Source organism: Dryas octopetala, chromosome 3 (genome assembly GCF_963921425.1).
Source record: "Dryas octopetala chromosome 3, drDryOcto1.1, whole genome shotgun sequence".
In the NCBI taxonomy this organism is placed as follows: Eukaryota; Viridiplantae; Streptophyta; class Magnoliopsida; order Rosales; family Rosaceae; genus Dryas; species Dryas octopetala.
Genome location: NC_141368.1, coordinates 3,406,479 through 3,430,829, shown reverse-complemented (window position 1 = coordinate 3,430,829; position 24,351 = coordinate 3,406,479). Strand labels below are relative to the sequence as shown.

At 36.2% G+C, this 24,351-nt stretch overlaps 4 protein-coding genes, 4 non-coding genes and 1 pseudogene across 8 annotated transcripts; 6 read left to right on the top strand and 3 right to left on the bottom strand.

Annotated features, from left to right (window-relative positions):
- Positions 1-155: 155 nt before the first annotated feature.
- On the top strand, positions 156-1,748 carry LOC147289663 (U6 snRNA phosphodiesterase-like protein). Its single transcript, XM_086237856.1, has 6 exons — positions 156-327; positions 440-532; positions 616-865; positions 954-1,050; positions 1,270-1,335; positions 1,513-1,748. Exons 1-6 carry the CDS (start codon positions 177-179, stop codon positions 1,708-1,710), a joined length of 855 nt encoding a protein of 284 aa, XP_086093982.1. The 5' UTR covers positions 156-176; the 3' UTR covers positions 1,711-1,748.
- Positions 1,749-2,014: 266 nt separating this feature from the next.
- LOC147289662 (orange protein) lies at positions 2,015-5,039 on the bottom strand. Its single transcript, XM_086235389.1, has 8 exons — positions 4,692-5,039; positions 4,045-4,159; positions 3,776-3,892; positions 3,515-3,601; positions 3,225-3,301; positions 2,920-3,047; positions 2,494-2,627; positions 2,015-2,252 (listed from the first exon to the last, which is right to left on the bottom strand). The coding sequence occupies exons 1-8, from the start codon at positions 4,892-4,894 to the stop codon at positions 2,175-2,177; spliced, it is 939 nt and encodes a 312-aa protein (XP_086091515.1). The 5' UTR covers positions 4,895-5,039; the 3' UTR covers positions 2,015-2,174.
- Positions 5,040-8,496: 3,457 nt separating this feature from the next.
- Positions 8,497-8,600, top strand: LOC147289661 (small nucleolar RNA Z107/R87). Its single transcript, XR_015121593.1, has one exon. It is a non-coding gene; the product is annotated as a small nucleolar RNA Z107/R87 (small nucleolar RNA).
- A 100-nt stretch (positions 8,601-8,700) lies between these two features.
- LOC147289660 (small nucleolar RNA R30/Z108) lies at positions 8,701-8,799 on the top strand. The gene has a single exon (XR_015121589.1). It is a non-coding gene; the product is annotated as a small nucleolar RNA R30/Z108 (small nucleolar RNA).
- A 115-nt stretch (positions 8,800-8,914) lies between these two features.
- Positions 8,915-9,006, top strand: LOC147289659 (small nucleolar RNA snoR31). The gene has a single exon (XR_015121592.1). It is a non-coding gene; the product is annotated as a small nucleolar RNA snoR31 (small nucleolar RNA).
- A 67-nt stretch (positions 9,007-9,073) lies between these two features.
- On the top strand, positions 9,074-9,169 carry LOC147289658 (small nucleolar RNA snoR31/Z110/Z27). Its single transcript, XR_015121584.1, has one exon. It is a non-coding gene; the product is annotated as a small nucleolar RNA snoR31/Z110/Z27 (small nucleolar RNA).
- A 3,180-nt stretch (positions 9,170-12,349) lies between these two features.
- LOC147289657 (glycine-rich protein) lies at positions 12,350-13,017 on the top strand. Its single transcript, XM_086238482.1, has one exon. The coding sequence runs from the start codon at positions 12,375-12,377 to the stop codon at positions 12,855-12,857; it is 483 nt and encodes a 160-aa protein (XP_086094608.1). The 5' UTR covers positions 12,350-12,374; the 3' UTR covers positions 12,858-13,017.
- Positions 13,018-14,942: 1,925 nt separating this feature from the next.
- LOC147289656 (histone-lysine N-methyltransferase, H3 lysine-9 specific SUVH5-like) lies at positions 14,943-16,865 on the bottom strand. The gene is made up of 2 exons (XM_086234871.1): positions 15,229-16,865; positions 14,943-15,135 (listed from the first exon to the last, which is right to left on the bottom strand). The coding sequence occupies exons 1-2, from the start codon at positions 16,863-16,865 to the stop codon at positions 14,943-14,945; spliced, it is 1,830 nt and encodes a 609-aa protein (XP_086090997.1).
- A 2,348-nt stretch (positions 16,866-19,213) lies between these two features.
- On the bottom strand, positions 19,214-21,166 carry LOC147289655 (histone-lysine N-methyltransferase, H3 lysine-9 specific SUVH5 pseudogene; annotated as a pseudogene).
- Positions 21,167-24,351: the final 3,185 nt, after the last annotated feature.

Below are 24,351 nucleotides of genomic sequence, written 5' to 3'. Positions count from 1 at the left end.
ATGGCCGTGGGCTTAGTGGGCCTCTCACAATGGCATAAGTAGTGGACGGTTGGTAAACCCATTAACGTAGGCCCACTACTGCTCCAAATTAATTGCAAACTGGTTCTTTTTTCACAGAGAGAGAATCAGAGAAAGAGAGAGAGAGAGAGAGAGAGAGAGAGAGAGAGAGAGAGAGAATGGAGGCACTGCTAGCTTCTTACGGGGACACGTCATCGGACCCAGAATCGGAGTCGCCAGCTCCACCACCAGAGCTGAACAACTCCCAAGACTCGAAACCTGCTCTGCCTCCACCTCCTATGTCACTCCTCAACAGCCCTGGTTCATTGGGTAAGTGGGTAACCGCTAATAGCAATTCATTTTATTTTCTCTTGTTGCATTACTTGGGAATAGTCACTTTTATAGTTTCGTCCACCAAGTGTTTGATGTTTTGTCTATGAAGGATTTCTGGAATACAAGCCAAGCGCTCAGCCCAGCAGAGTTAGGACCTTTGCTCACGTAGAAGGAAACTACGCTTTACATGTCTACATTCCAGGTACCCAAATTCTCTAATGCTCAATTGCATTAGCAAATGCAATGACTTTGCACTTAGACCCTTGTTCAATTATGTACTTGCAGTTTATATACCATCAACGCCAAGGAAAGAGCTGGCCTTGTTTTTGAACAAAGTAGCGTCTCTCGTGCCCGGTCTCCATGCTGTTGACGTTGACGTCCCGCTTGACATTTTGTGCAAGGATGAGCACAAGCTTGAACAAGTTGCTTTAGGTAGAGAGTTCCATATTAGTCTGGGGAGAACTGTCCCAATCCGAGTGCACCAGATTGACTCCCTGGTGGCAATGCTTCGGCAGAAGCTTCAGAATCAGAGGCGGTCTGGTTACTTTTTCTTGTGTACATGAATTTTAGTTCTGCAAATTTGCCATTGTTGGTTTTTAACACTAATTACTATTGTGAAACAGGTATTGGATTGATTTTAGCAAGTGGGAGGTTTTTCTTAATGATGATCACACACGCAGCTTTCTATCGATAGAAGTTATTGCTGCCGGGTTAGCTGAGGTGAGCTGGATAGCTTTCTCTCTTGATGGAAGTTCTTGAATGTTTTGAGTTTTGGTATAGATGTAAAATTAGTAACTAATTGCTGCAAAGGATTATATCATTGGCATTTCGAAATATTGATTTCTTGCCTGCATATTGCTTGAGTTAGCTTTCATTGTTGAGTTTCTGCTTCTACAGTGCTATAAATGTTTGATTTTGCAATTCTTCACTTGGTTTCAGATAACAAAGCAGATTCAAGCTGTCAATGAGGTGTATAAGCTTCACAGTCTTCCTGAATTTTACAAGGTTAGCATTGTTAATTGCTTTTTCGAACTCTAATCACTTACCTGAATATCTTTGAGGGAAAATAGCAATAATTTGGAGCAAGTGATTTTTTTTGGTCTGAAATTAGAGCAAATAATTGTGCATGAATATTACCTACCGCTCAAAAAAATAATTCACAATCTTGGGTGTTCATGACAGGATCCACGCCCTCACATATCGGTAGCTTGGGCATTGGGTGACATCAGTAATTCCCTAAAGAAGGCGGTTGAAGAAGAAAGAAGGAAATCTACAGTTGGGGGATCATTACAAAAATGTATTTTTACCAGTAAATTCAATGGCATCGAGTGTAAGATTGGTCAGAAAACATATAAAATATGTAAATTTTCTGATGAATAATAAACCAGTTAAAATTATTTAATCAATTTCTTTTTTTATTTGAAAAAGCGATTCACTCCTCGATTTGTATTTGGTGACTTGTATAGTTGTATTTGTTAATGGGTGTAGTGCATTCTTGTGAAAAAACATAGTTTTGAAGTTTAGGATTAATCAGGTAACCATTTGATTCCACATGTATGCCTAGCATAACCTCATCGCCATTGAATTTTACCTGAACGGTCATGACTCATGAACTCCCAGCCTACTCCATAAAAACGAAAAGAAGATTTTAATTTCTACCACAGTAAGGAAATCAAAAACAAAGTTGCAAAAGGGGAGAAAACCCTTGAAACGCATTCGCATGTCTAATCATATTCTTGAACAATTCTTATGTACAGCCATGGTTATGTAACGAGGATATATGTATAGCACCAAAACAGAAGTTTTTAAGTGGTAAGGGGACAAGAACTGATGAAGATGCACTTCTAATCAAATGGATCAATCCGAGGGTCGTGTTCACTTGCCATCGCCATTCCAGTACAAAGGCAGGTAGGGCACATAACCTGCCATATTGAAGACACAGGGTGTTAGATAGTTGAGATTTGTAAGTCACGTCTCACAACTTACTAATAACATATATTCTGAGAAGGTGTTTTTCACGTTTTTCTTGTTGCCCAACAAACACAAAAATATCAGTCATCAATCACATGAACCATCATATTCCTCAATGACTATGATGTGCCGGCAGGCATAAAGGGGAATTTAATAAGCATTTATCATTAAATGACATTTTAAATGTCCAACCTTTCCCGAGCCTGAGCAATTTGAACATCTTTCGGTTTTAGGCAGTGCTAGAGGCTGATCTCCACCAACTGTTGATATTGGTTCAGTAAGAACAAGGGTTCCTGTGCTTGAACAACGAGCACAAGCAAGATATCCTGCACAATATAATTGAATACAACATTGACTGGGTTAAAACCTAAAACCATATCTTATACTGACAGTTCAGGGTTTAACAGAATTTCAAAGAAGGATTCAAGTCCTTCAGTGAAATAATCTGATGCATCACAGTCATAGTTTAGATACTAGAAAACGAAACACTTCTTAGCTAGACTCATGCGGTCCAACCCAAGTAGTTGACATGCCAACCAATGCAAACATCTCAATCATATATTAAAAGCTACAGTAAAACCTACAACTAGAAGTCGGAAATATGGGGCATGGTTATACCAGTTCCAAGACAATATTTGCATCTTTTATGCTCCTGCAGTTTTACATTGTTTATTTCAACAACCATCAATGCTGAGATCACTCCAACTGCTCCTCCAGAGAAGGATGCCACTATGGGATCAACTTCACTGCAGTTTGACGAGACAGCAGGTCAATATTATGAAAATGGATAGAAAAAAAGGGAATAGGAAGTTACCTAAAAAGGTAATCAAACACACCATAGGAGCAACAGATGCAAGTCAAACTCAAAAGTCAAAACAATAATTAGTAGAGAAAGGGACAACAGCCCAAGATATGAGACATACCTCAACTGCATTGGAAGATGCATACTTCGTATGAAATCTTCATATGATGTGCCTCCTATTCCCAGCTTCAACTCTAACTGATACGCAAATATAAAGAGAAGCATGGGAAGAAGGTTTAGAAACATAATTGAATCCACGTTTTCAAAACAATAAATACTGATTTGATATTTTCCCTCATTTTCTACTTGCAATTTAAGAAAATGTTAAACAATATACTCTCCCACAGAAATGTAATGTTTATGATTTATTGTTGGAACTAATCATTATAAGTTAATGCATAAATCACTTACAGCAGGTGCTAGAAGGCCCCCGAAAAGGATAATCCCCGCAATAAGAGAAAAACAAACGGCATAATACTGCTTAAGATTTGCTGAACTCTGCAACCAATGTATTCAACATGGGATTAACACTTTGTAGAGAACTTTTTTCTCATTTTGTAAGAATCAATAACAGGAAAAAAAATATGGGTAAAACAAGTTATGGGAATAAAATGGCCAAGTTACTGAAACTTTTGTTAGTCACAAGCAAACAACTGTTAATCATAAACTTACCAAGGGAGGCAAGAATGGAATGAATGATGGAAAATTAGGAAGTTCATTTTCTTGCTCTTCATTTGACATTCCAAGCTCTACGTTTTTAATCCTCTGTTGTATCCGCAGCCTGCGAACCTACACACATTGAAGTCCATTTAGAAAAAACCAAAAAACTTACAAAACACATTTCTCTCCAGAAAAACTACATAAGAGAATCTAATGGCAATTATACACAAAAGTGATAACAAATGCTAATACTGAGAAAGTAAGTGGTTCCACTTGCCCACCTCCTCCATATGCAAGAAAATTTTGTTGCGACGACTTCGAATGTTATCTTGAATTTCTTGCAGTTCCATTTTGACAAAGTCTTGCACTGTTTCAGGGCCCTCTATAATACAGAATCTGCATCCGGAAGCACATAAGATGGCTGACTATATTTACAAACCGCAAAGCATTTTTCACATCATTGTTAGGTTCGTTTACATCAGCCATCCATCCATAACATCGTCAACAAATCAGCACATGGATCTTTAAGATCAAATTTGAAAGACCAAGAAGTTGTTTGCAAGCTACAGTAACTAGACTGACATTCTAATAACAAGATCAACTATTGAACATTTCCTCGAAGGGTTCATCTCGTCTCCTATTAGTATTTCGCTTCTTCCCCACTTTCAAATGACAGATTCATTCTCTATCTCCAAAATGTTAGCGAACAAGAATTAGAAGGATTGGCTATCACAAATTTGATGTCAATTAGTTGCTAAACAAGAACCCAACAAAAAATTAAACAAACACAGAGCTTGTGCTGTGTAATGATCGAGGCCAAACCCATTTTACAGCACAAACCAAAGCATCGAAAATTAAGTTGTCACTTTCTTTTACGTTCTACCGACTCTGAACGAACAAACATAAACAAGGAGAAAGAGAGAGGTACCCGGCAGCGTTTGTCTCAGTGGGATCAGAGTCAATAGAGGGAGCAAAAGAAGAGGAGTCAGGGTCGGACGCCATGGATCGCCATCTGAAGCTTCTTGATTTGGGGATTGCGTAGCTGAATCTGGCCCTGGAGCTATGCAAACTGTATGGACCATAGCGATTTGTTGGCTGGGAAACCGCCAAAAATCGGTCCAAACATAGCATAACTAAAAAGCAGCAGAGAGCTGTCTTCTTCTTTTCGATAATAGCTCCAACTTCCAAAGAAGCAGAGAAAGCAGAAGAAGAGTAGAGCACTCTGTCTCTGAGTAGCGAGTTGTTGAGTTCTTGTGCTTTGTTTTTTGGTAATGGAATTATGCAAGTGGAGAGTGGAGACAACGAGTCAAATATGGGAGAGCACTCAATGTGCGGGCTACTTGTCAGCTAGCTAAGCACTTTGATTTTGATATAATACCAAGTGATCGCCAAAAAACTTAAAATACAAATAAAATAAAAATCTTAATAATAATGAATGGAGGGAAATGTATGATTTTCTCGCCATGAAAATTGAAAAAAGGACGTTTCTAATTGTAACGTTCTTTTTCTTTTCTCTTTTTTTTTTTTTCTTTTCACTCCTTTCTTTTCTTTCAACTGGGAACGTAATTTTGGGTGGTCCTAGAGTCGTTGGATGTTTCCAACAGAAACAGAAATCTCAATTTGTAGGGTCTTTCGCTTTCTTTTTCTTTTTCTTTGACCAAAAATATTATCTCAATCAGTTTTCATTATCCAATTCCAATACTGTATCTTCTTCTTCTTCTTTTTTTGTGGTGTTTATTAAATATTGACAGAAGGAAGAATACCTCAAACACCAGATATTATGTTTTATCAGGGTTTTTTCTTCTTAAATTATTAAAGATTTTTTTGGTGTGTAGTTGTTTATCATGGATAAGGCATTATATATGGATAAGTAGATAAATGAGGTTTGTCATTTGTGCAAGGGAAATACATATGTGGGTTAATTGTGAATAACGTTACATGAGTATCCAAAATTGTTTACATTTAAGCATTACATTTTATTTATACATATCATTTGTATCTTGGTACATCAATAAAATAGGCTAATTAGAAAATCATCTCGAGCCTCCAAATTTTATATACCTCATATGTATTAGGGTTCATTTTGTCTAAGTTCAAATCAATAAATATAGAGATAAAACATGATGTGCCAAAAAAACATGATAAATCGGTTCACTTTTAAGTCTAGAAAGGCAATGTTCAAACGATCGATAAAAAACTTAGGCACTCACATGTAGATTATTTGATAGTTTTAACCCGTTATTTATAACCTTTTTTTTATAAAGCATAATAATGCATTAAATCAGCCAAAACGGCAGAGAGAATACAAAGTTTGAGTCCAAATTAAGGCTTACAAGAAAGCAAAAGCTCACATAGGTGGGACAAAGAAGCCCACATAAATTCTAAAATCTCATAACAACGGCATCGAATAGACACTACAGCCATTAAACGAAGCCAGGAAGGCGTCGTAGGAATTAGCGAACAAGTCGCGTTTGGGTCCACGATCCTACCAACAATTTTGAATCGTGTCTGATAGACGATTAAGCTGGCAAATCGAGAGGTAATAACCGGTGAAAACATAACTGGTACCGCCGAAGATAGTGAGTTCCTTACACCTTGCGATGAGAACCAGAAAAAACCTGAGAACATCAGAGCATAAAACAAACCAAAACAAGAGAAAATAAAAGGACTAGCCGCAAAACTGCATGCAACAGTAGGAAAGACTTCCAAAATGGAAGTTGGATAAACTCTCACTTAAAGGGAGGAGAGTATATATCCCTGGGATGGGGGGAGAGAAGGGGAAGGGGAAGGGAAGGGAAAGAAGGGAAAGAGAAGGGAAGGGAGGAGGAAGGGTGGCGTCAGCTGACTCTCAAAACTGTCTAGGGTTTTTCACTTTAACCAATAAAATTTCTAACAACCTTTTCACTTTCCTAATCAAATAAGGAAATTATTGTTGTCTATGTGCTTGCACTCAATAAGGATATTTCTTATGTCTCCGAATCAAATCAGGATTACATTATCCTTTTTTTTGTTCTTTCTTTTTACGATCTTATTTTTTAGGTCTACTTGTATATTAAGTTTACTTATTTCACACTTTTCCTAATTCCCCAAGTTAAGACGCAGCACCATGTTTTGTACAAGTCATCAATCGAGAGAATTCCTATGATAAACATCTACAACATATCACCAGTATGACAAACCGTTCATTGTTTGATATTCCAATTGATATCTTAGTCACACTTCCTAAGAGTCTCTCATCATTTGATCTTGTTCGCCTTGCTGCTACATCCAAAACTTGGAAACTCTAAAGTATAATTTGGGAAGCTTCAATACATAATTTGGAATGTCGCTAGGTACAATTTGAAATACACTAAAGGTATAAACATTTAAAATACCTCGAGATACGAACTAAAATTCTCAAGGAACGACTTAGGATACCCTAATGAACGACTTTAGATGCCTTAAGGGACGACTTGAGAAACTCTAGGTTATGACTTGGGAAAAGTCAAAACATAACTTAGAATATCACTAGGTACAATTTAAAATGCACCAAGGGTATAAACATTTAAAATATCTCGAGGTACGAACTGAAATTCTAAAGGAACGATTTGAGATGCCCTAAGGAACGACTTGAGATGCCTTAAGGAGCAACTTGAGAAACTCTAGGGTATGACTTGGAAAGCGACAAAACATGACTTGGAATGTCACTAGGTACAATTTGAAATGCACAAAAGGTATAAACTTTTAAAATCTCTCGAGGTACAAACTGAAATTTTCAATGAACGACTTGGGATGCCCTAAAGAACGACTTAAATTTAAGTTCGTACCTCGAGGTATTTTAAATGTTTAAACCCTTGGTGCATTTCAAATTGTACCTAGTGACATTCAAAGTTATGTTTTGACGCTCCCTAAGTCATACTCTAGAGTTTCTCAAGTCGTTCCTTAAGGCATCCCAAGTCGTTCGTTAAAAATTTCAGTTCGTAACTCGAGTAATTTTTAATGTTTATACCTTTTGTGTATTTCAAATTGTACCTAGTGACATTCTAAGTCATGTTTTTTACGCTTCCCAAGTCATACTCTAAAGTTTCTCAAATCGTTCCTTAAGGCATCTCAAGTCGTTCCTTTAGAATTTCAGTTCGTATTTCGAGATATTTTAAATGTTTATACTTTTAATGCATTTTAAATTGTACTTAGTGACATTTCAAATCATGTTTTAACGTTTCCCAAATTATACCTTAGAGTTTATTAAGTCGTTCATCAAGGCATCTCAAGTCGTTCCTTATGGCATCTCAATTCGTTCCTTAAGAATTTCAGTTCGTACCTCAAGCCATAGTCGCCACCTTTTACTTTTCAAATTTTACTTGAAGTTTGAAAGATATCAAAAGAAAAGAAAACAATAATTTCTTTATTTTTCAATGAGTATAGTGAAAAAGGCCATTTGGGCCCAAAGCCCATTTACAAAGTTTGTTTTGACAAGGATATCATTCCAGAGAAAAATATTCAAAGCCCAGTTTGGGTAGAGCGTTAGGCCTCAAAAGCATTGGCCCATTCAATTCTCCCTTTCCCTACCAAACCCTAGCGCTCTATCTCTATAAAATGGCGACGAACGACTGCCTTTGCAGTGAACCTCCTCGCTTCGCCACTCCCATTCAGCTTGATTTAGGGTTTAGTCTTAGTCTCTTTTTCTCAATCTCTTTTCTCTTGTATTTGTTGTAGAATTGTAACCTCTGTTTGAAATCTGAATTAGAGAAAGAGATGGCGGTGATGACTCAATGAAATTCAAGCTCAACAGACCGGAATGCAGGCTTCTCTTTCTAGAGAACTTTGCGTGTCGAGTATCCCGCTGAACTGAGCCATCTCTTTCTTAAACTCTAATTTTGTTTTTTGGTTTTTTCAAATTAAATTGTTTTCTTTCTTTTTTGTTTTCGTGTTTTTTTGTTTAATTAATTTTGGGAAGGGGAATTTGCTATGAGGATACAAAGCTCCCTCTTCTGAGTATGGTTGAGGAAACTTGCGGCAGAATCGAACCAATAAACCTTATTGCCACCACTGAGTAAATCCCCCTTTTTCCCACTTTGACGCTCTGCTCAGATTCTTGTTTCAGTTAATTAGGTTTATGTATGTTTCTTTCATTAAATTAAGGATTATGGAGTTATAATTAGTTATGTTTTGTAGATTGGGATGAAGCAATATCATATAATCCAACACTTGATCTGAGACATTCATTGTCAAGTGATGCTAATTGATAAAACTTCTGAATCTATGCTATTTTGTTTTCTGCATTTTGATTCATGATTTGTTAATTTCTTTATAGCTGTTTGTTAAGTGAAATTCATCATGTGATGAAATTTGGAAATATCTTAGGACACCTTCCTACACAGCTTCATTTAGCTGTGGATGAGATGAACTATCCATTCTGATGATGATTCATTCTATTTGGTTTCACATTGTGTTTTATGAAATCTTCATTTACATTGTCATTAAAAATGCCTTTTAGCATATCCAACTGTTGAATGTGCATCTGGTTGTTTTTGGTGTTCACTTTTAAACTTTGAATTTGTTCGATTTTAAATGTATTCCTTGTCATTTTATAATTTATAATTTGAAAATTTCCACCCATAAAAAGTTTATTAAAATATTTCGTTGATCTAAACTTTGTCTTAGATATGTTCTTGGTGATTTTGGTGTTGAATTTGTATCTGGAAAAGAAGCCCATTCTTCTTCTGCAATTTTGATGTGTCCTATTAACTGAGCCAAGCTTTTATATTTGAACTATGGAAGAAGTCATTATTCATGGTTTTTGTAGGGTTTACGAAAATTTTAGACTCTTATTTTGGCGAGGCCAGTGATGATTAAGATATTTTGTATTGCCTACATTGCTTGATTATCTGGTATGAGTCAGATAATGATAAATAAAATATATCTGAGGCCTTTTGGGAGGAATTATAATTGAACCCTTTATTAGTGATCGCAAGGGACAATCTCAAGTTACCATCAGCAGATTATCAAATAAAAGATAACCCAGATGCAGATATAAGACGGTGGTGTGAATGACAAACACTTAATTATCTAAAATAAGTTATTAAGTATATTTAAAAGAGTACTCAATTTGGCTCATATAATGAATTTAACACGGAGGCGAGCGAAAATATATTTGCCGGACTGAAAGATCAATTATGTTTTAAACCCCGTCATGAACATTGTTTGAGGATCTGACTTAGGCCATGTTAATGTGTGGGTTTGTTAGGATTTAGGATCATCTATCTGGCCAGTTCAATTGTGAATGTCCAAAGTTGCAAACCAATGTTTGAAATCTTAAATTACATGGGTCAAGTTCAAATTCATTTTTGAAATCTTTTAATTATTATAAAATAAAAAATTTTGGATTGTGGAAATTGTGGAATGTGGATAATTGAGTTTATGGATGCGGCCTGGTTTCTCAGGGCCCAACCTCCAAGGCTCCAAGTGTGAGTGATGTACACGTTGGATGGGAAATTAGTGCACGTGTGTTCTGAGGAAGGCACGTTAATGGCATCTTGCTAATATACACTCTAGAGGCCTGTTTATACATTATACATTGGCAGCTGGATAGCATCATGCTCGGCTTCTATTATTTCATGATAAATAAAATTATTTGAACCATTGAAAATTTGAAATCCACCATTTTATATATCATCTTTTTATATAAGTGATATACCGATATACACTTACGAAAAACTCACAAGAACGAGTAATTAGAAAAATGATACATAAAGTATTCAGTTAAGATTGTCTAACAACACCCAACATCAAACAAGAAGTGATACAAATAGCACTATTCCTTTACAATTATGTATAAAGACGTCAATGGACAAAGAAAAATATATAAAGACGTGGAATGTGAAATAACGAGTTTGACCATTAAGGCCAATCCTCACAAAATAGTGGGATACAAAATTTATTAGTTAACTTTCATTTCATCTTTCAATATACATTAAATTTAGTAAGTTAGCATATTAAATTCAATTTTGAGCGATAAACAAACCTAAGCGTTCAAATAAAATTGGTAACAATTCTGTTCGGTTATACTTTGCTCGTCTCCTTTTTCCTTTTATGATTGGCATAGTAGTCCCACTTTCGTCGATTCTATATTTCTATACGATGGGGAGTAGAATATGGACAGTATTGAGATACGAGTCTGTTCCAAAAAGTAAAACCACTCAAGTATATGATTATCTGTGCACATGGATTGGGTCATGATATTCTTCCCAGGGGCATGAGTTATCTGTCGAACAACTTCAACTTATGCAAGTGGATCAACATTGGACATTTTGGGCTAGTTGGGCCTAGTGCCCTACTACATTACTAAAAAAAGTGTAATTTTTGAAAAGTAATTGGCAAAGTTCTCTACATATTTACTCGCAAATGTTGGCCATTCGATTCATAATCTTAAACTTTGGGCGTTCAATCCTCCTTTTTTTTTTCGGCTTGCAATAGATTGGTTATGATTTGAGCTGTGCTTATGGTGTAGAGTCTTGGTTTTATTTTTGGATACATTAGAAGAAATCGAATCTTAACCTAATTAGTTTTTATTAGGTTTCATCTCATATTCAAATTAGTTTTGTTGTGGATAAGTAGGCCCAATTAGCTCTTGTTTAATGTGTAACAGTGAGGACTCGCCCGCAGTTACTGGCCCATAACAAAACAGAAACTGAGCTCACAATTGAGCTAATGGGGTTAGGTCCAACCAAAGAAGGGCCCAATACTCGCTTTGGCATGTGCAATTTGTGAATGGCACAAGCATTGCTCTCCAGATTCCAGACACATCCAAACTCATAACCTTATAATCATATATTTCTTTGGTCTTCAATTTTCTCTTAAATTCCAAAGTGAAAATGTGGTCCATATGTGCATATATATGTGTCTGAGATATTTTGTGAAGTGCAACTAAGCCACTTTCCCACCAACACAGTGTCACTAGCTGTAAAATTATACGTGCACCCTAAAACCCCCACGAAATTTTAGATCACTGGTCCAACCTACACGTGTCGAGATCAAGTCGCTCTCTTCAAAGGATTAGGATCATTAACTTCATCCAAACACCAAACTCCAACCCAAGAATGTGGAAGTCAGAGTTATAGTAGCCACTACACCATGAAACAGGCCCAAAGCCCCTTTTTCTGCTCTCAACTTACAGAAGCAATTCCAATGGTGCTAATTGGTTTGCATGCTTGCCTTGCCACCTGTCCTAGTTGGAACTAGAACAACTTGAACGACACCGTTATATTAATCTTATCATGTTGAAGTGGTGAGTCAATTTATCCAAGAAATGTTACATATAAGTATTAAATTTATTATTTTGTTACAAAATATCAAAAATTTAACATATGATATCCACACCATCAACAATCAACATGATACCGTCCCACCCAAGTTTTTTACTATTAAACCAACTTTTTGATATCCCATATGTTGCTGTTTGTCCCAAATAGTCGAATAGGCGGTGGTGCGAATTATCCAATACGCTGAGGTGTGCACCATAATAAGGCTTGTACTAATTAAAGTGTGAATGTCACGGGTGTGCGCGTCCACATCAAACCCCATTATAAATACCACAATGATAGCATGCACAAACTTACAAACCCAAACTCACATGCTAAGCTTTTCCAACAAAATGAAAATGCAGCTCAACACATTTCAATCCACTCTCTTCTTCTTCCTCTTGATCACTGCTGCTTCTTGTGCTTATAGCAGCAGTGGTGATGTTGGTGGACGGAAGGTTGGTTCTCGGGACATGGGTTCGAAACTGAATGGGGAGACAGGGACACCAACTGGTGGTAGCGGGTCAGCCCATGGACCCAACTGGGGCTATGGTTGGGGATGGAGTGCCAACCCAGGAGGTGGGTCGGGTTATGGTTCAGGGTATGGCAGGTCCCCAAAAGGGTTTGGTAGGGGTTATGGTTATGGCTTTGGTTCTGGGACTGGGCATGGGAGTGGCTTTGGGTCTGGATATGGGAGTGGTGGAGCAAGGGGTGGTGGCTATGGGTCTGGAGGTGGTTATGGAAATTCAGGTGGTGGCAGTGGTGGTGGTGGGGCTGGTGGAGGTGAAGGTGGAGGAAGAAACAACCATGGCTGATAAACTGGCTTGGAGTTCATGGTCTTATAAGCATCATATATATGTGTGTGTAAGCTTATATACTTTAAGACCTTGCTATAATATGTATAAGCTAGCATTGCTAGTATATTTAGTATTGTAGTGCATAGTTTGAGTTGCAATATATCTCACTAATTATTAAGCTTATGTTTTTAATTTAGAAGATATCAAAATGTGTGTCAGAACATTTTTCATACATAAATAATGGCATCCATTGCCGCAAGCGAAATATTTTACCCTTTGCATGCAAGAACAGAGTATACCATTCATGCAAATCAATGCAATTTCAAAGAATTAAATCAACTTTTTAAGTTGGCCATCCACAAAATTTCCCACATTCCCAGTACAATGAAAGTTCAAAAGAAGAAAAAGAAACAGTATGGGGTTGGAATATTCTGCACTTGTCACCAGACTGAAATAACATAACAGATCAGGTTGGCTCCAAATGCTTTCGGTTGTGGAAATTTACAGAAATAACATACCTCCACTTAGAGAGACTTTTCTTCTCGCAAAATCAATTTTTTCTGATAGTATCCCCAAACTATATCCCTGAAATATAGGGCTGTCCCCAAGCTTAAACAAGCTATATGCCTTTAACCAAAGAAAACATTTTGATTGATTGGTCATTTGTATAACAATAAATAATGGAATAAGCTGCAGCCTATACAGATTGTCAAAAACAATAGTATTCCAATTCATGCCTCAGGATTTTTATTGTCTTTTGGCATCTATCACTCAATCTCCCAATAACCAAAAGCAAATAACGGGTTTACACTACCAGATTCTGTCAGTCAACATATGTAGCTGTAGCCTACAATGAGAGAATGATCAGGTATAGCAGTGAAAAAATCATGCATTGTGTAATATTGTTAAGAAAAAAAAAAAAAAATCGTAATCCACATTACATGTAATTAAAGGAGGGAAAATCTAATTGGCGCCCCCAAAAGGGAAAAGAAATTAAGGGTTGTAAGCCACATGCATATTGAACTAAAACTTTGTATGCAGACACTATATGGAAACCCAAATGTAAGAAAACCATCCAAATTATAGAAGAGCATACCTCCATGTTTTGAAGAGTTGCCTTAGATATGCAGATTCCAGATGGTTTGTGAAGGAGAGTTTATTCTCTGATGCAAGTATGCAACTTGCATCATGCAGGAGCTATTAACTCATTAGACTTTCAACCCAACCCCAAGATAGAGTATTAAATCTAAATTAATTTGCAACCGTTAATTTCTGTTCGATGTAAAAACTTTACTGATTCTCATTGAGAGAACTATGTTCCACAATACAAGCTCCTACCTAATTAAAGTACACAAAATTTCAAGTACCTAATGCAAAGCTTAAAATTCCTCATGTGGGATTCTTTACTCTCAACAACTATCAAAGAAATGAAGAGTACTAAAAGCTATCCCAAGGATATAGTATGATTAAGTTTTGATTAGGAGAGAGTGTATGTTCTCCTCTAATCCCTAGTCTCTTTTCATAGGCATAGGCATAGACCTCCATATCTTGTAGCTAGCCAATCACCGATTTAATTAAAGTTGGATAAGCAGCCCTCCTCAAGTTGAGCTTATAAGTGTATGCCTCTCTTCTTTTTGTAGGAAATTGTATTTTGCTAGTCAATCATGGGCATGATTAAAGTTGGATGGAGAGCCCACTTCAAGTTGAGCTTATAAGTGTATGCCTCTCTTCTTTTTGTAGGAAATTGTATTTTGCTAGTCAATCATGGGCATGATTAAAGTTGGATGGAGAGCCCACTTCAAAACGTCATTTCAGTCTTTTTGGGCTTAAGATTTAGTTATCAACCGAGGATCCGAACACCCGAAGAAATCACCTATACCCACCATATGGAACTTGAGAGTCCAAATGGAACTCAAACAAAGATCAAATCAACATTTAGAAGATAGGATGAGAACATATCTCATGGAAGTCAAAATTCAATATGACAACAAATTTTTAAGTAGTATTACCTTCACTAACCTTCATTAATACATCCTCCCAACATATCAAGTGAAACACAACAACATTTTTTCATCTTTTGACACCACCACCTTAAATCACAACTTAACTAGAAATATAATTATAATCACAAGTTAACTCCTGTAATGGTGGTATGTTCTTCATGGCAAACAACATTGTGTGCGGCATTCTTTTGTCATCATGATCATAAAGGACATTTTGAACACAAAGATTAGGAGAACAACTATGGTTGACAAATCTCCCCACATTCCCTTGTTGTGAGGCATTAATGGTGAAGCTGTCTCCTCCTGAGAAACTTGACGACATAGGAAAAGGAAAAGATCGACAAAGATTTTGTAAAGCATGGTTACCATTAATTCCAAACAAATACTCATCACTACCAAGTCTTCGTTTAACTTCCTCATCTTGAAGGATTTCTCCTATGCACTCACATACGAAACTTCCACTTGGAATATAAGATCGCGATCTAACACCCCATCCTTTTGATTTGGTCTTGAAGACTTCTAGTTTAAAATGGATACCATGTTGGCTCCCTCTATTTTTGCAAGAATTAGAGCACACACATGAAGTACCACACTCGTAAACTAGGGGCTTGACATTTATTAGACATCCATTACAGTTGTACGGCAAAAGCCCTCCGTTCTTCATTACACAAGGGCATGGCTGAGATTCAGAGCATCCATCAATGCAACCGCAGCCCTTTTGTGCAGTTGGCTTGAAGAAATCTGGATAAATAACATTGGCTATGTAATTGAAAGATGGGGGACTCTCATCATCTATTTCATTCACCACACGAATAGGCATCTTCTCTTTCCCTTGACAGATATCATTTTTACAAACAATGTTTTGTGAAACCTTAGACCTCTTCAGCTTGTCCAAACATTTTCCATATGTGAGTTTTGGCTGCCCTGAAATCCTTCTCAACAAAAATTGAAAGACAAGTTTCCCAAACTTCCCTCTTTCTTGCCAAACATCATCAACAAAGTACAGACCATCATAAATATAAGTGGTCTTAGATGGGTTGGAGCATTTAAAGCCACGAATTACCCTTACAGGGGTTCTTGCTTCGTTGCTATTCTTTAGTGCAAGGTTTCCGCCTTCAAGTTTTTGATCCTTAGGTTGTGACTTCGAAACCCTAGGATTTCCACCTTGACCTACATAGATCAAGACATCAGAAGATTCCACATTGTTGGCATAATGGCCAGAAGCAACAACACTTGTGGCCAATTTTTTCCCATCCTTCATCATATAATCAATACCAGATTCAAAAGGACCATGAAGGCCAACAACAGGCAGTTCAGCCCTGTACTGAAACTTGTCACCAACTTTAACTCCTGGAGTGGATCCTAATTGCTTCCTTGTGTTAACCCATTTGCCTTGCTTTCTAAGATAGATTGCTGCTGCAACAGAAGGATTGTAAATATTTTGTTGGTTGGAATTGCACTCTTGCAAGATGTCAGTTAATGTCCCTTGATATGCATCCAAAGCCTTCTTCACCTTGTTACAGTTTACTATATCTTTATCATCCACGCAAACAACACTCAAGTTGTCATTAACAACAAGCTCCACACGTTCCTGTTCCTTAACCAATGGAGTCAAACTCTTGCCTTTAGCATCTTCACAGCAATCAACACTTACTGCTGATTTGCACTCTAACATAGAATTTCCAACACCCACACCACTGTTTTTGAAAGAAGAAGACGGCAACATTCCACAACCTTCTGGAAAATCCCGCTCAACAAGGATATCTTTCAATTTTCTCGGGGGTGGGGGGCAATTTTTTTCTGGTACAAATTCAGCACAAATAGTAGAAGAATGAGAAAAAGGCACAAATACCTTATCAATTTTCTTACCATGATCATCCTTCTCTGATGGCTTGACTGCATCACGAGGCTCAAATGACCCACACCCTATGGGAAAATCTCGAACAGCATCAACTCTCGGCCTCTTAAAGTTGGGAAGAAAGCAGCCAGCTTTTTGTTCTCCATGTGTTTTCACTATACCCATAATGGGTTCTGATTTTTGTATCAAAGGAAATGGAGGAACACCTATGTAGAAGGTAGAGAGTAGAAACAGACCATAAATTAAACAAATACGACCATGTCAATTTTAAATAAAAAAAATTATACATTGCATGCACCAGAACTGGTAGTATCTTAAAACCAATTTGCAGAATAATCAGTAATGTAACTTTAACAGACAAAAATTTGAAGATTATTAAATAATTAAAGAGAAATGCACTACATTTGCACTGATGGTAGATTAAGTTCAAGACCTAGAATAAAAACATGTGGAACAGGAAAAAAAAATAATAATAAATAAACAAAACGAGTATACCCACAACTCCACAAGACACCAAGGAAGTACATTAAACTCAATAAACTCAAGAAATCTACAAGAAACTTCAATCAAGTATTCAATTAAGTAAAGCACATTAAGAAAATAAGCAATTATAAACAGCATTTCATCAACACTGAGTCACTGACCAAATGGGTACTCCATGAAGTGAAAGATTAGCACAGGGCAAAAATGGGTACCAAATGAAACTGAAGAAATGAAGAGAAAAAATGTAAAGGAATAAGAAGAGAAGAAAGTTTACACTAATTTTCAGAGCGAGGATGTGGCTGATGAGATGAGTGGGTTATTGACAAAGATCTCTAGCACTTGTGTGCTTTTTTAGTAGCAGTTTGCAGAGATATGTTATGACGATCATGGACATTCAACAAACGGAGTCGTGGCCTCGTGGGTCACTTTTCTGTGTCACTTCAAAAATTTTCTCACGAGAAATTAAATCTTAAAATCTCACCTGCTTTCATTCTTAATCCGTTTATATTTAGGCTGTTCGGGATTTTTTTATTGTTTTTTTGTTGAAACAGATATTTTATTTGGTTGTTTAGGAATTAGCAACAAAAAGTTGATGAAATTCTTTAGTCAATAGGGCGGTGAATTGGCTTAATTATAATAGAATTATATGAGATTTTACGGGATAAATGTGTGAATAAGCTAAGAATTTAATGAGTTAAATAAGTAGGTTTCCTCAAGTTAAAAAATTATTATGTATAATCGATATATCGTTACACAGTTTAACTAATTAATATGTTATAGTATGAGTAAATAATAGGTTTATGCTTATAGGGTATATTATCAATAACATCCACTCATATTATAACACGTGAATTGGTTATATCACATAACAATATATCGGTTATATATAATAATTTTATGTTTGTTTGGGAGTGTTTTTGTAAGAAGCATTTTTGCTTAGTAGTGCTTTCACTAAAAGCGATTTTATTAAAAATTTATATATATTTTTGAAAAAAATTCAAATGCTTCTTGATAATATATTTGGAAACGTTTTCTAAGGAAGTATCTTCACCCGAAAGCACTTCCAAGTGTTTTTAAAACCCAAAAACAGTTCTTATTTTTTAAGCCTTTTAAAAATACAGCCAAACAAACCCTTCATCTTATTTGTTTTGTAGGAAAATGTATATCTTGCTAGCCAATCACGGGCATGATTACACTTGGATGGGGAGGTCTATTCAAGTTGAGATATCTTCACAGTCTTTTACTCTAGGAGTCCTTGCAGAAATAGGATCACTTGCTTATGCTTGCATGTTTGATATTGTGCTTATATCCAAAATGTTGTTCTAGTCTTTAGGATTTATGATTTAGTATTTAATATTTGGGAAAATGTTTCAAAAATGACTTAAATTTTGACCTTTGTATGAATTCATTTAGGATGCTTATTATAGGTTGTATAAATGTGCTCTATTAACTTTAATTTTGAAGTCAATTTACTTTTTATGTTATTCCAGTTACATTTTTCGTCTAAAAAACAATTATGGGTGCGTGAAGTGATTTGACTTTTATAGACGTGTATTACAAGTGGAATGACGAATTTATTCATGAAAAAGTGATATCGTAATAACTTTTTGACGGAATTTGCAATCAAAGTATAACTAAATGGACACAAGGACAGTATAAGTAATTTTTTAAAAAAAATTACTTAGTATTTCAAGTATATTATAAAGCCGATAATCCTAACTCCCAAAGAAACCGCCTATCTCCGCAGTATAGAACATAGGAGTTCAAATGGGATTCAATCAAAAGACCAAATCAATAATTAAAAAATAGGATAAGAACATATCTCATGGAAGTCAAAAATCAAAATGACAACATTTTAAAGTAGTATTTTCTTCATTAACCATCATTAATACGAAAAATTATTTTGTGTAACCGATACACCGTCAAGTGATGTAACCAATCCAACATTTTTCATTAATACATCCTCCCAAAACATCAGGTCAACCACAATAACATTTGTTCATCTTGACAACACCAGCTTAAATCACTACCTAACTGAAAATATAATTATGATCATAAGTTAACTCTTGTAATGGTGGTATGTTCTTCATGGCAAATAACATTGTGTGTGGCATTCTTTTGTCATCATGATCATAAAGAACAAGTTGAACACAAAGATTAGGAGAACAACTATGGTTGACAAATCTTCCCACATTCCCATGCTGTGAGGCATTAATGGTGAAGCGGTCTTCTTCTGATAAACTTGACAACATAGGGAAAAAGAAAGGTTGACGCCGATCCTGTAAAGCACGGTTCCCTTTGGTTCCAAACAAACACTCATCACTACCAAGTCTTCGTTTAACTTCTTCAACTGGAAGGATTTCTCCTGTGTACTCACATACAAAACTTCCACTTGGAATATAAGATCGCGATCTAATACCCCATCCTTTTGATTTAGTCTTGAAGACTTCAAGTTTAAAATGGATACCATGTTGGCTCACTCTATTTTTGCAAGAAGAAGAGCACATACATGAAGTACCACACTCATAAACAAGGGGCTTCACATTTATTAGACATCCATTACATTTGTATGGCAAAACCCCTGCATTCTTCATTACACAAGGACATGGCTTAGATTCAGAGCATCCATCAGTGCAACCACAGCCTGTTTGTGTGGTCGGCTTGAAGAAATCTGGATAAATAACATTGGTTATGTAATTGAAAGATGGTGGACTCTCATCATCTATTTCATTCACCACACGAATAGGCATCTTCTCTTTCCCTTGAGAGATATCATTTTTACAAACAATGTTATGTGAAACCTTAGACCTCTTCAACTTGTTCAATACTTTTCCACGTGTAAGTTTAGGCTGCCCCAAAATCCTACTCAACAAAAATTTAAAGACAAGTTTACCAAAAGTCCCTCTTACTTGCCTAAAATCATCAACCAAGTACAGACCATCGTAAACATAAGTGATGACAGTCTTAGCACGTGTGCCCACAAAACTAGATGGCTTGGAACATTTAAAGCCACGAATTACCCTTACAGGAGTTCTTGCCTCCATGCTGTTCTTTAGTGCAAGGTTTCCACCTTCAAGTTTTTGATCCTTGGGGTTTCCCTGTGTAACCATAGGATTTCCACCTTGACCCAAAAAGGTCAATGTATCAAAAGATGCCACATCGTTGGCATAACGGCCAGAAGCAACAACACTTGTGGCCAAAATTTTCCCATCCTTATTCAAATAATCAATACCAGGTTCAAAAGGACCATGAAGGCCAACAACAGGCAGTTGAGCCCTGTACTGAAACTGGTGACCAATTTTAACCCCTGGAATGGATCCTAATTGTTTTCTCATGTTAACCCATTTCCCTTGCTTTCTAAGCGACATTGCTGCAGCAACATAATGTTTACCACAACCTTGTTCCTTGGACTTGACATCTCGCAAGATGTTCCTCAATGTCTCTTCATATGCATCCAAAGCCTTCTTCACCTTCTTACAATCCACACAAACAACCATCAACTTGTGACTACCAAAAAGTTCCCCACGTTCCTGTTCCTTAACCAATGGAGTCAAGCACCTCCTTTCTTGTGCATCCCCACAGCAATCAACACTTACTGCTGATTTGCACCCTAACATAAAATTTTCACTACCAACACCACTGTTTTTGCAAGAAGACGGCGCCAACCTTCCACAACCTTCAGGAAAATCCCGCTCAACAAGAAACTTTTTCAATTTTCTCGGGGGTGGGGGGCAATTTTTGGCTGGGATAGTGTTCACAAATTCAGCACAAATACTAGAAGAATGAGAAAAAGGTACAGATCCCTTATCAATCTTCTTACCATGATCATCATTGTCTGATGGCTTGACGATAGCATCACGATCCTGAGCCTTAAATGATCCACACCCTATGGGAATATCTTGAACAGCATCAGTTCTCGGCCTCTTAGAGTTGGGATGAAAGCAGCCAGCTTTTCGTTCTCCTAGTATTTTCATTATAGCCATAATGGGTTCTGATTTTTTGTATCAAGGGAAATGCAGGAACACCTATGTGGAAGGAAGAAAGTAGAAACATACCATATATAAACAATCCGCACAATCATCAGTAATATAACTTAGAATATACTGATGCTAGATCAATTTCAAGATCTAGAATTTAAAATTGTGGAACAGGACAATACAAAAACAAACAAAAATATATATATATATATAAAGAAGTACATCAAACTCAAGAAATCTACAATAAACTTCAATGAAGTAAAGCACATCAGGAAATATAAGCAAGTATAGACAAAATTTTATGAACACTAACCAAATGGGTACTCCATGAAGAGATTAGCACAAGGCAAAATGGGTACCAAATGAAACTGAAGAAATGAAGAGATAAAATGTAAAGGAATAAAAAGGAGAAGAAAGCTTACACTGGTTTCAGAGTGAGAATGTGGCTGAAGAGAGGAGTACGTCATTGATAGAGACTTCTAGAACTTGCTGTAGTTGTGTGCTTGAAGAAGCAGTTGCAGAGATATATTGTGACGGTCATGGAATTTCAACCGACGGATCAGTCGTGGGTCACTGAAAAGTGATTGTCACTTCAAATAATACAAACAAATTAAATATATTTTGTGTTAGTGGTTTCAGAGTGGTTACCAGTTACCACACGTCATTTCCTCACTCGAGACTCCCGAGTTATTCCATCCCACGAAATTAAATCTAAAAATCTCACCTATTTCCAGACTAAAAATTCATAAAAATTAAAAAGTAAGGCAGGAACTACAACTTTATCAGGGTGCTTTATATAGTAAACGGGTCACGGGTGGCCATGTACCGATCAATAGAATTCAAACCCTTTGAAAATTGAATTTTGAAACCAACGTACAAATTGACAAACCTTATAATGCAAAGTGCACCTGTATAGTGTGCTCAGATTATCAAGTTGAGCCATCATGTTTTAATTTAAGTAATTTAAAATCAAAAGTTTAAAATTAAAGACAATGTGCCCCCGTTGTAAGTCCAACTGTTATGTTTATTTATGTGGCATATGTGGGATCCACAATGTCTGCAACCATCATAATGGTAATTTCGAAAACATTCATCTTGCAAGAGCAAGAAAAGGCAAAAGATCATGTTGTTGATGGGTTGTGATGGTAGTGCTGCTTTCTTGTTTACTTGATGATTGGAGATACTAAATCATCTATTGAGAAGTCAACAATTAAATTTATTTAAAGCAATTAACCATCAATAATTAACCATATAGGTCTCACATGTGTCACATAAGCAATATTAACTGAGGGATCACATTGTCTTTGATTTCAAAGATTGGGTTTTAAATTACCAAAATTGAAATATAAGGGAGCAACTTGGCAATCTAAGTAAATCTCAAGGATGTAAAGTGAAATTTGCTCAATCTTATAATAGGTAAATGGTCTACAGTGATGGTTGTAAAACCCATCACAATCTTTTTATTTGAATTTAGTGACCTATTTTGGTTTGGAGTTTTCATATAAAAAAGAAAAGTAGAGAAATTATGTATGACCCCAAGTGATTGAATGGTTCGAACAAATTAAAAATTTAAAAGTATATGAATAATTTCCACTGAAAATAAATTGTGCATGAAAACTCTTCCATTTGGTTCTTGGAAGTACCGGCATGTGCGAACATGAAAGATATATGACTAGCATGCTATGGTTACAGGTTACTTCATGGATGAATCACAGCGGAAAACAATTGTTGGAAAACAATAAATAAAAGTAATTAATTGCACAAACTAATGATAAACAATAATAGTTTACCGATTTTTGCTTGAGGCTCGTAGTCACTTCTTGAAGATGATTGAAGCGTGCTGGAGCGGATATGAAAGCGCATAGACTTCATTGTGACTATGAAGAGACTAGGAGAAGAAATCAAGTTTTATTTCAATACTCAATTGATATGCAACTTATTTGCCCACTTTTATAGGGTTTATAAACTTGGGCATCAAGATAATGATTACTTGACCACCAAGAATTAATACTAAAATAATTATGAAACTATATAACCTTTTAGATTCTTTCCAAACTTCCCAAATAGTAGAATTTAACTAGAAAACAAAACCTTCTTAAAAGAAGTTTCCAAGAAAATAAAACTTTCTCAAAATTATAATACATATGACTCATGGCCCATTAGTACAAGTGACTATGACAGCACTAAACATTTTCAAAATTTAACTTAGTTTGAACTCAAATCACTTGTCTTTCAATCGAGAAATTATTACGTGTACGTAACTTTAACACTACTTGATATGTTCACACATAATCATTTTTGCTCCCAATAATTTTAAAAGAACAAACAAAAACAACCAAGTACCTTATATCGCGTTTGAAAATGCCTTTTACCAGATTGATCAGTATTTGATTATTATCTCTGCCTCTCTCTTGTGATCACTCTTGCTTTGGTTTGTTGTTATGTCAAGTGGTGGTCACCATTCACATTTTATAGGTGCAGTCGTGTAGAATAGATAGAAAGTTAGAAACTATGAGACTCCAATAATTATGAAAAGAAAAGAAAGCCCAGCCAATTGAGAAAGTTGTTAACTTCTTGTCTTGACACTATACAGGCCATTCGACTATAAACCCAAGTTCAAATGGGCTCCAGGCCATATGACCATGGCCCAAACTTTCAAAAGCCTATTGGATTGACCCAATACAACCCACATGTTCAAATAGGCATAATTTGAAAAAATGGCTAAACCACAAGCTGTGCAACGATGGGTATTCATTTTCATTGAAGGAGCAAATCTATAGAAAGTGGTGCAAGAAAACTCGTACAATTTTATATATGAGTTTATTAGAATGCTTTACTACAATGACATAACTTTTTTTTTTAGATCAACAAAAAGAAAGACAAACTTAGACCATAATATATAGAGAGGAAAGTTTTCTGCGAATATATATAGAGTACTGGAGATAAATTCCCCACACACTTAAACGTAGGTTGGTACCAAAAAGCTAGATAATAGATATGGTCTGCCAACCAATAACAAAATCAAAGAAATCAAAACCCCTACACAAAGTTAGACATAACACATCATTCATGATGACTATGAATTCGGTGAATTAAGTAGACTTGTGACTAGCAGATCTTGATCGAAATATTTGATCTCGAACTTGCACTCACCCTCACACCCAACGGACTCCGACTTGGACTGCGAGGAC

Excerpts from the sequence above, each read along its gene's own strand:
- LOC147289663 (XM_086237856.1), top strand. The coding sequence starts at position 177 with ATGGAGGCACTGCTAGCTTCTTACGGGGACACGTCATCGGACCCAGAA. Across the intron at positions 328-439 it reads CAACAGCCCTGGTTCATTGG|GATTTCTGGAATACAAGCCA; the intron begins GTAAGTGGGTAA and ends TTGTCTATGAAG. Across the intron at positions 533-615 it reads TTTACATGTCTACATTCCAG|TTTATATACCATCAACGCCA; the intron begins GTACCCAAATTC and ends ATGTACTTGCAG.
- LOC147289662 (XM_086235389.1), bottom strand. The coding sequence starts at position 4,894 with ATGCTATGTTTGGACCGATTTTTGGCGGTTTCCCAGCCAACAAATCGC. Across the intron at positions 4,160-4,691 it reads ACTGAGACAAACGCTGCCGG|ATTCTGTATTATAGAGGGCC; the intron begins GTACCTCTCTCT and ends TTCCGGATGCAG. Across the intron at positions 2,628-2,919 it reads CAAATATTGTCTTGGAACTG|GATATCTTGCTTGTGCTCGT; the intron begins GTATAACCATGC and ends TATATTGTGCAG.
- LOC147289657 (XM_086238482.1), top strand. The coding sequence starts at position 12,375 with ATGCTAAGCTTTTCCAACAAAATGAAAATGCAGCTCAACACATTTCAA.
- LOC147289656 (XM_086234871.1), bottom strand. The coding sequence starts at position 16,865 with ATGGGTATAGTGAAAACACATGGAGAACAAAAAGCTGGCTGCTTTCTT. Across the intron at positions 15,136-15,228 it reads CGAAGACTTGGTAGTGATGA|CTTCACCATTAATGCCTCAC; the intron begins GTATTTGTTTGG and ends AGGAGGAGACAG.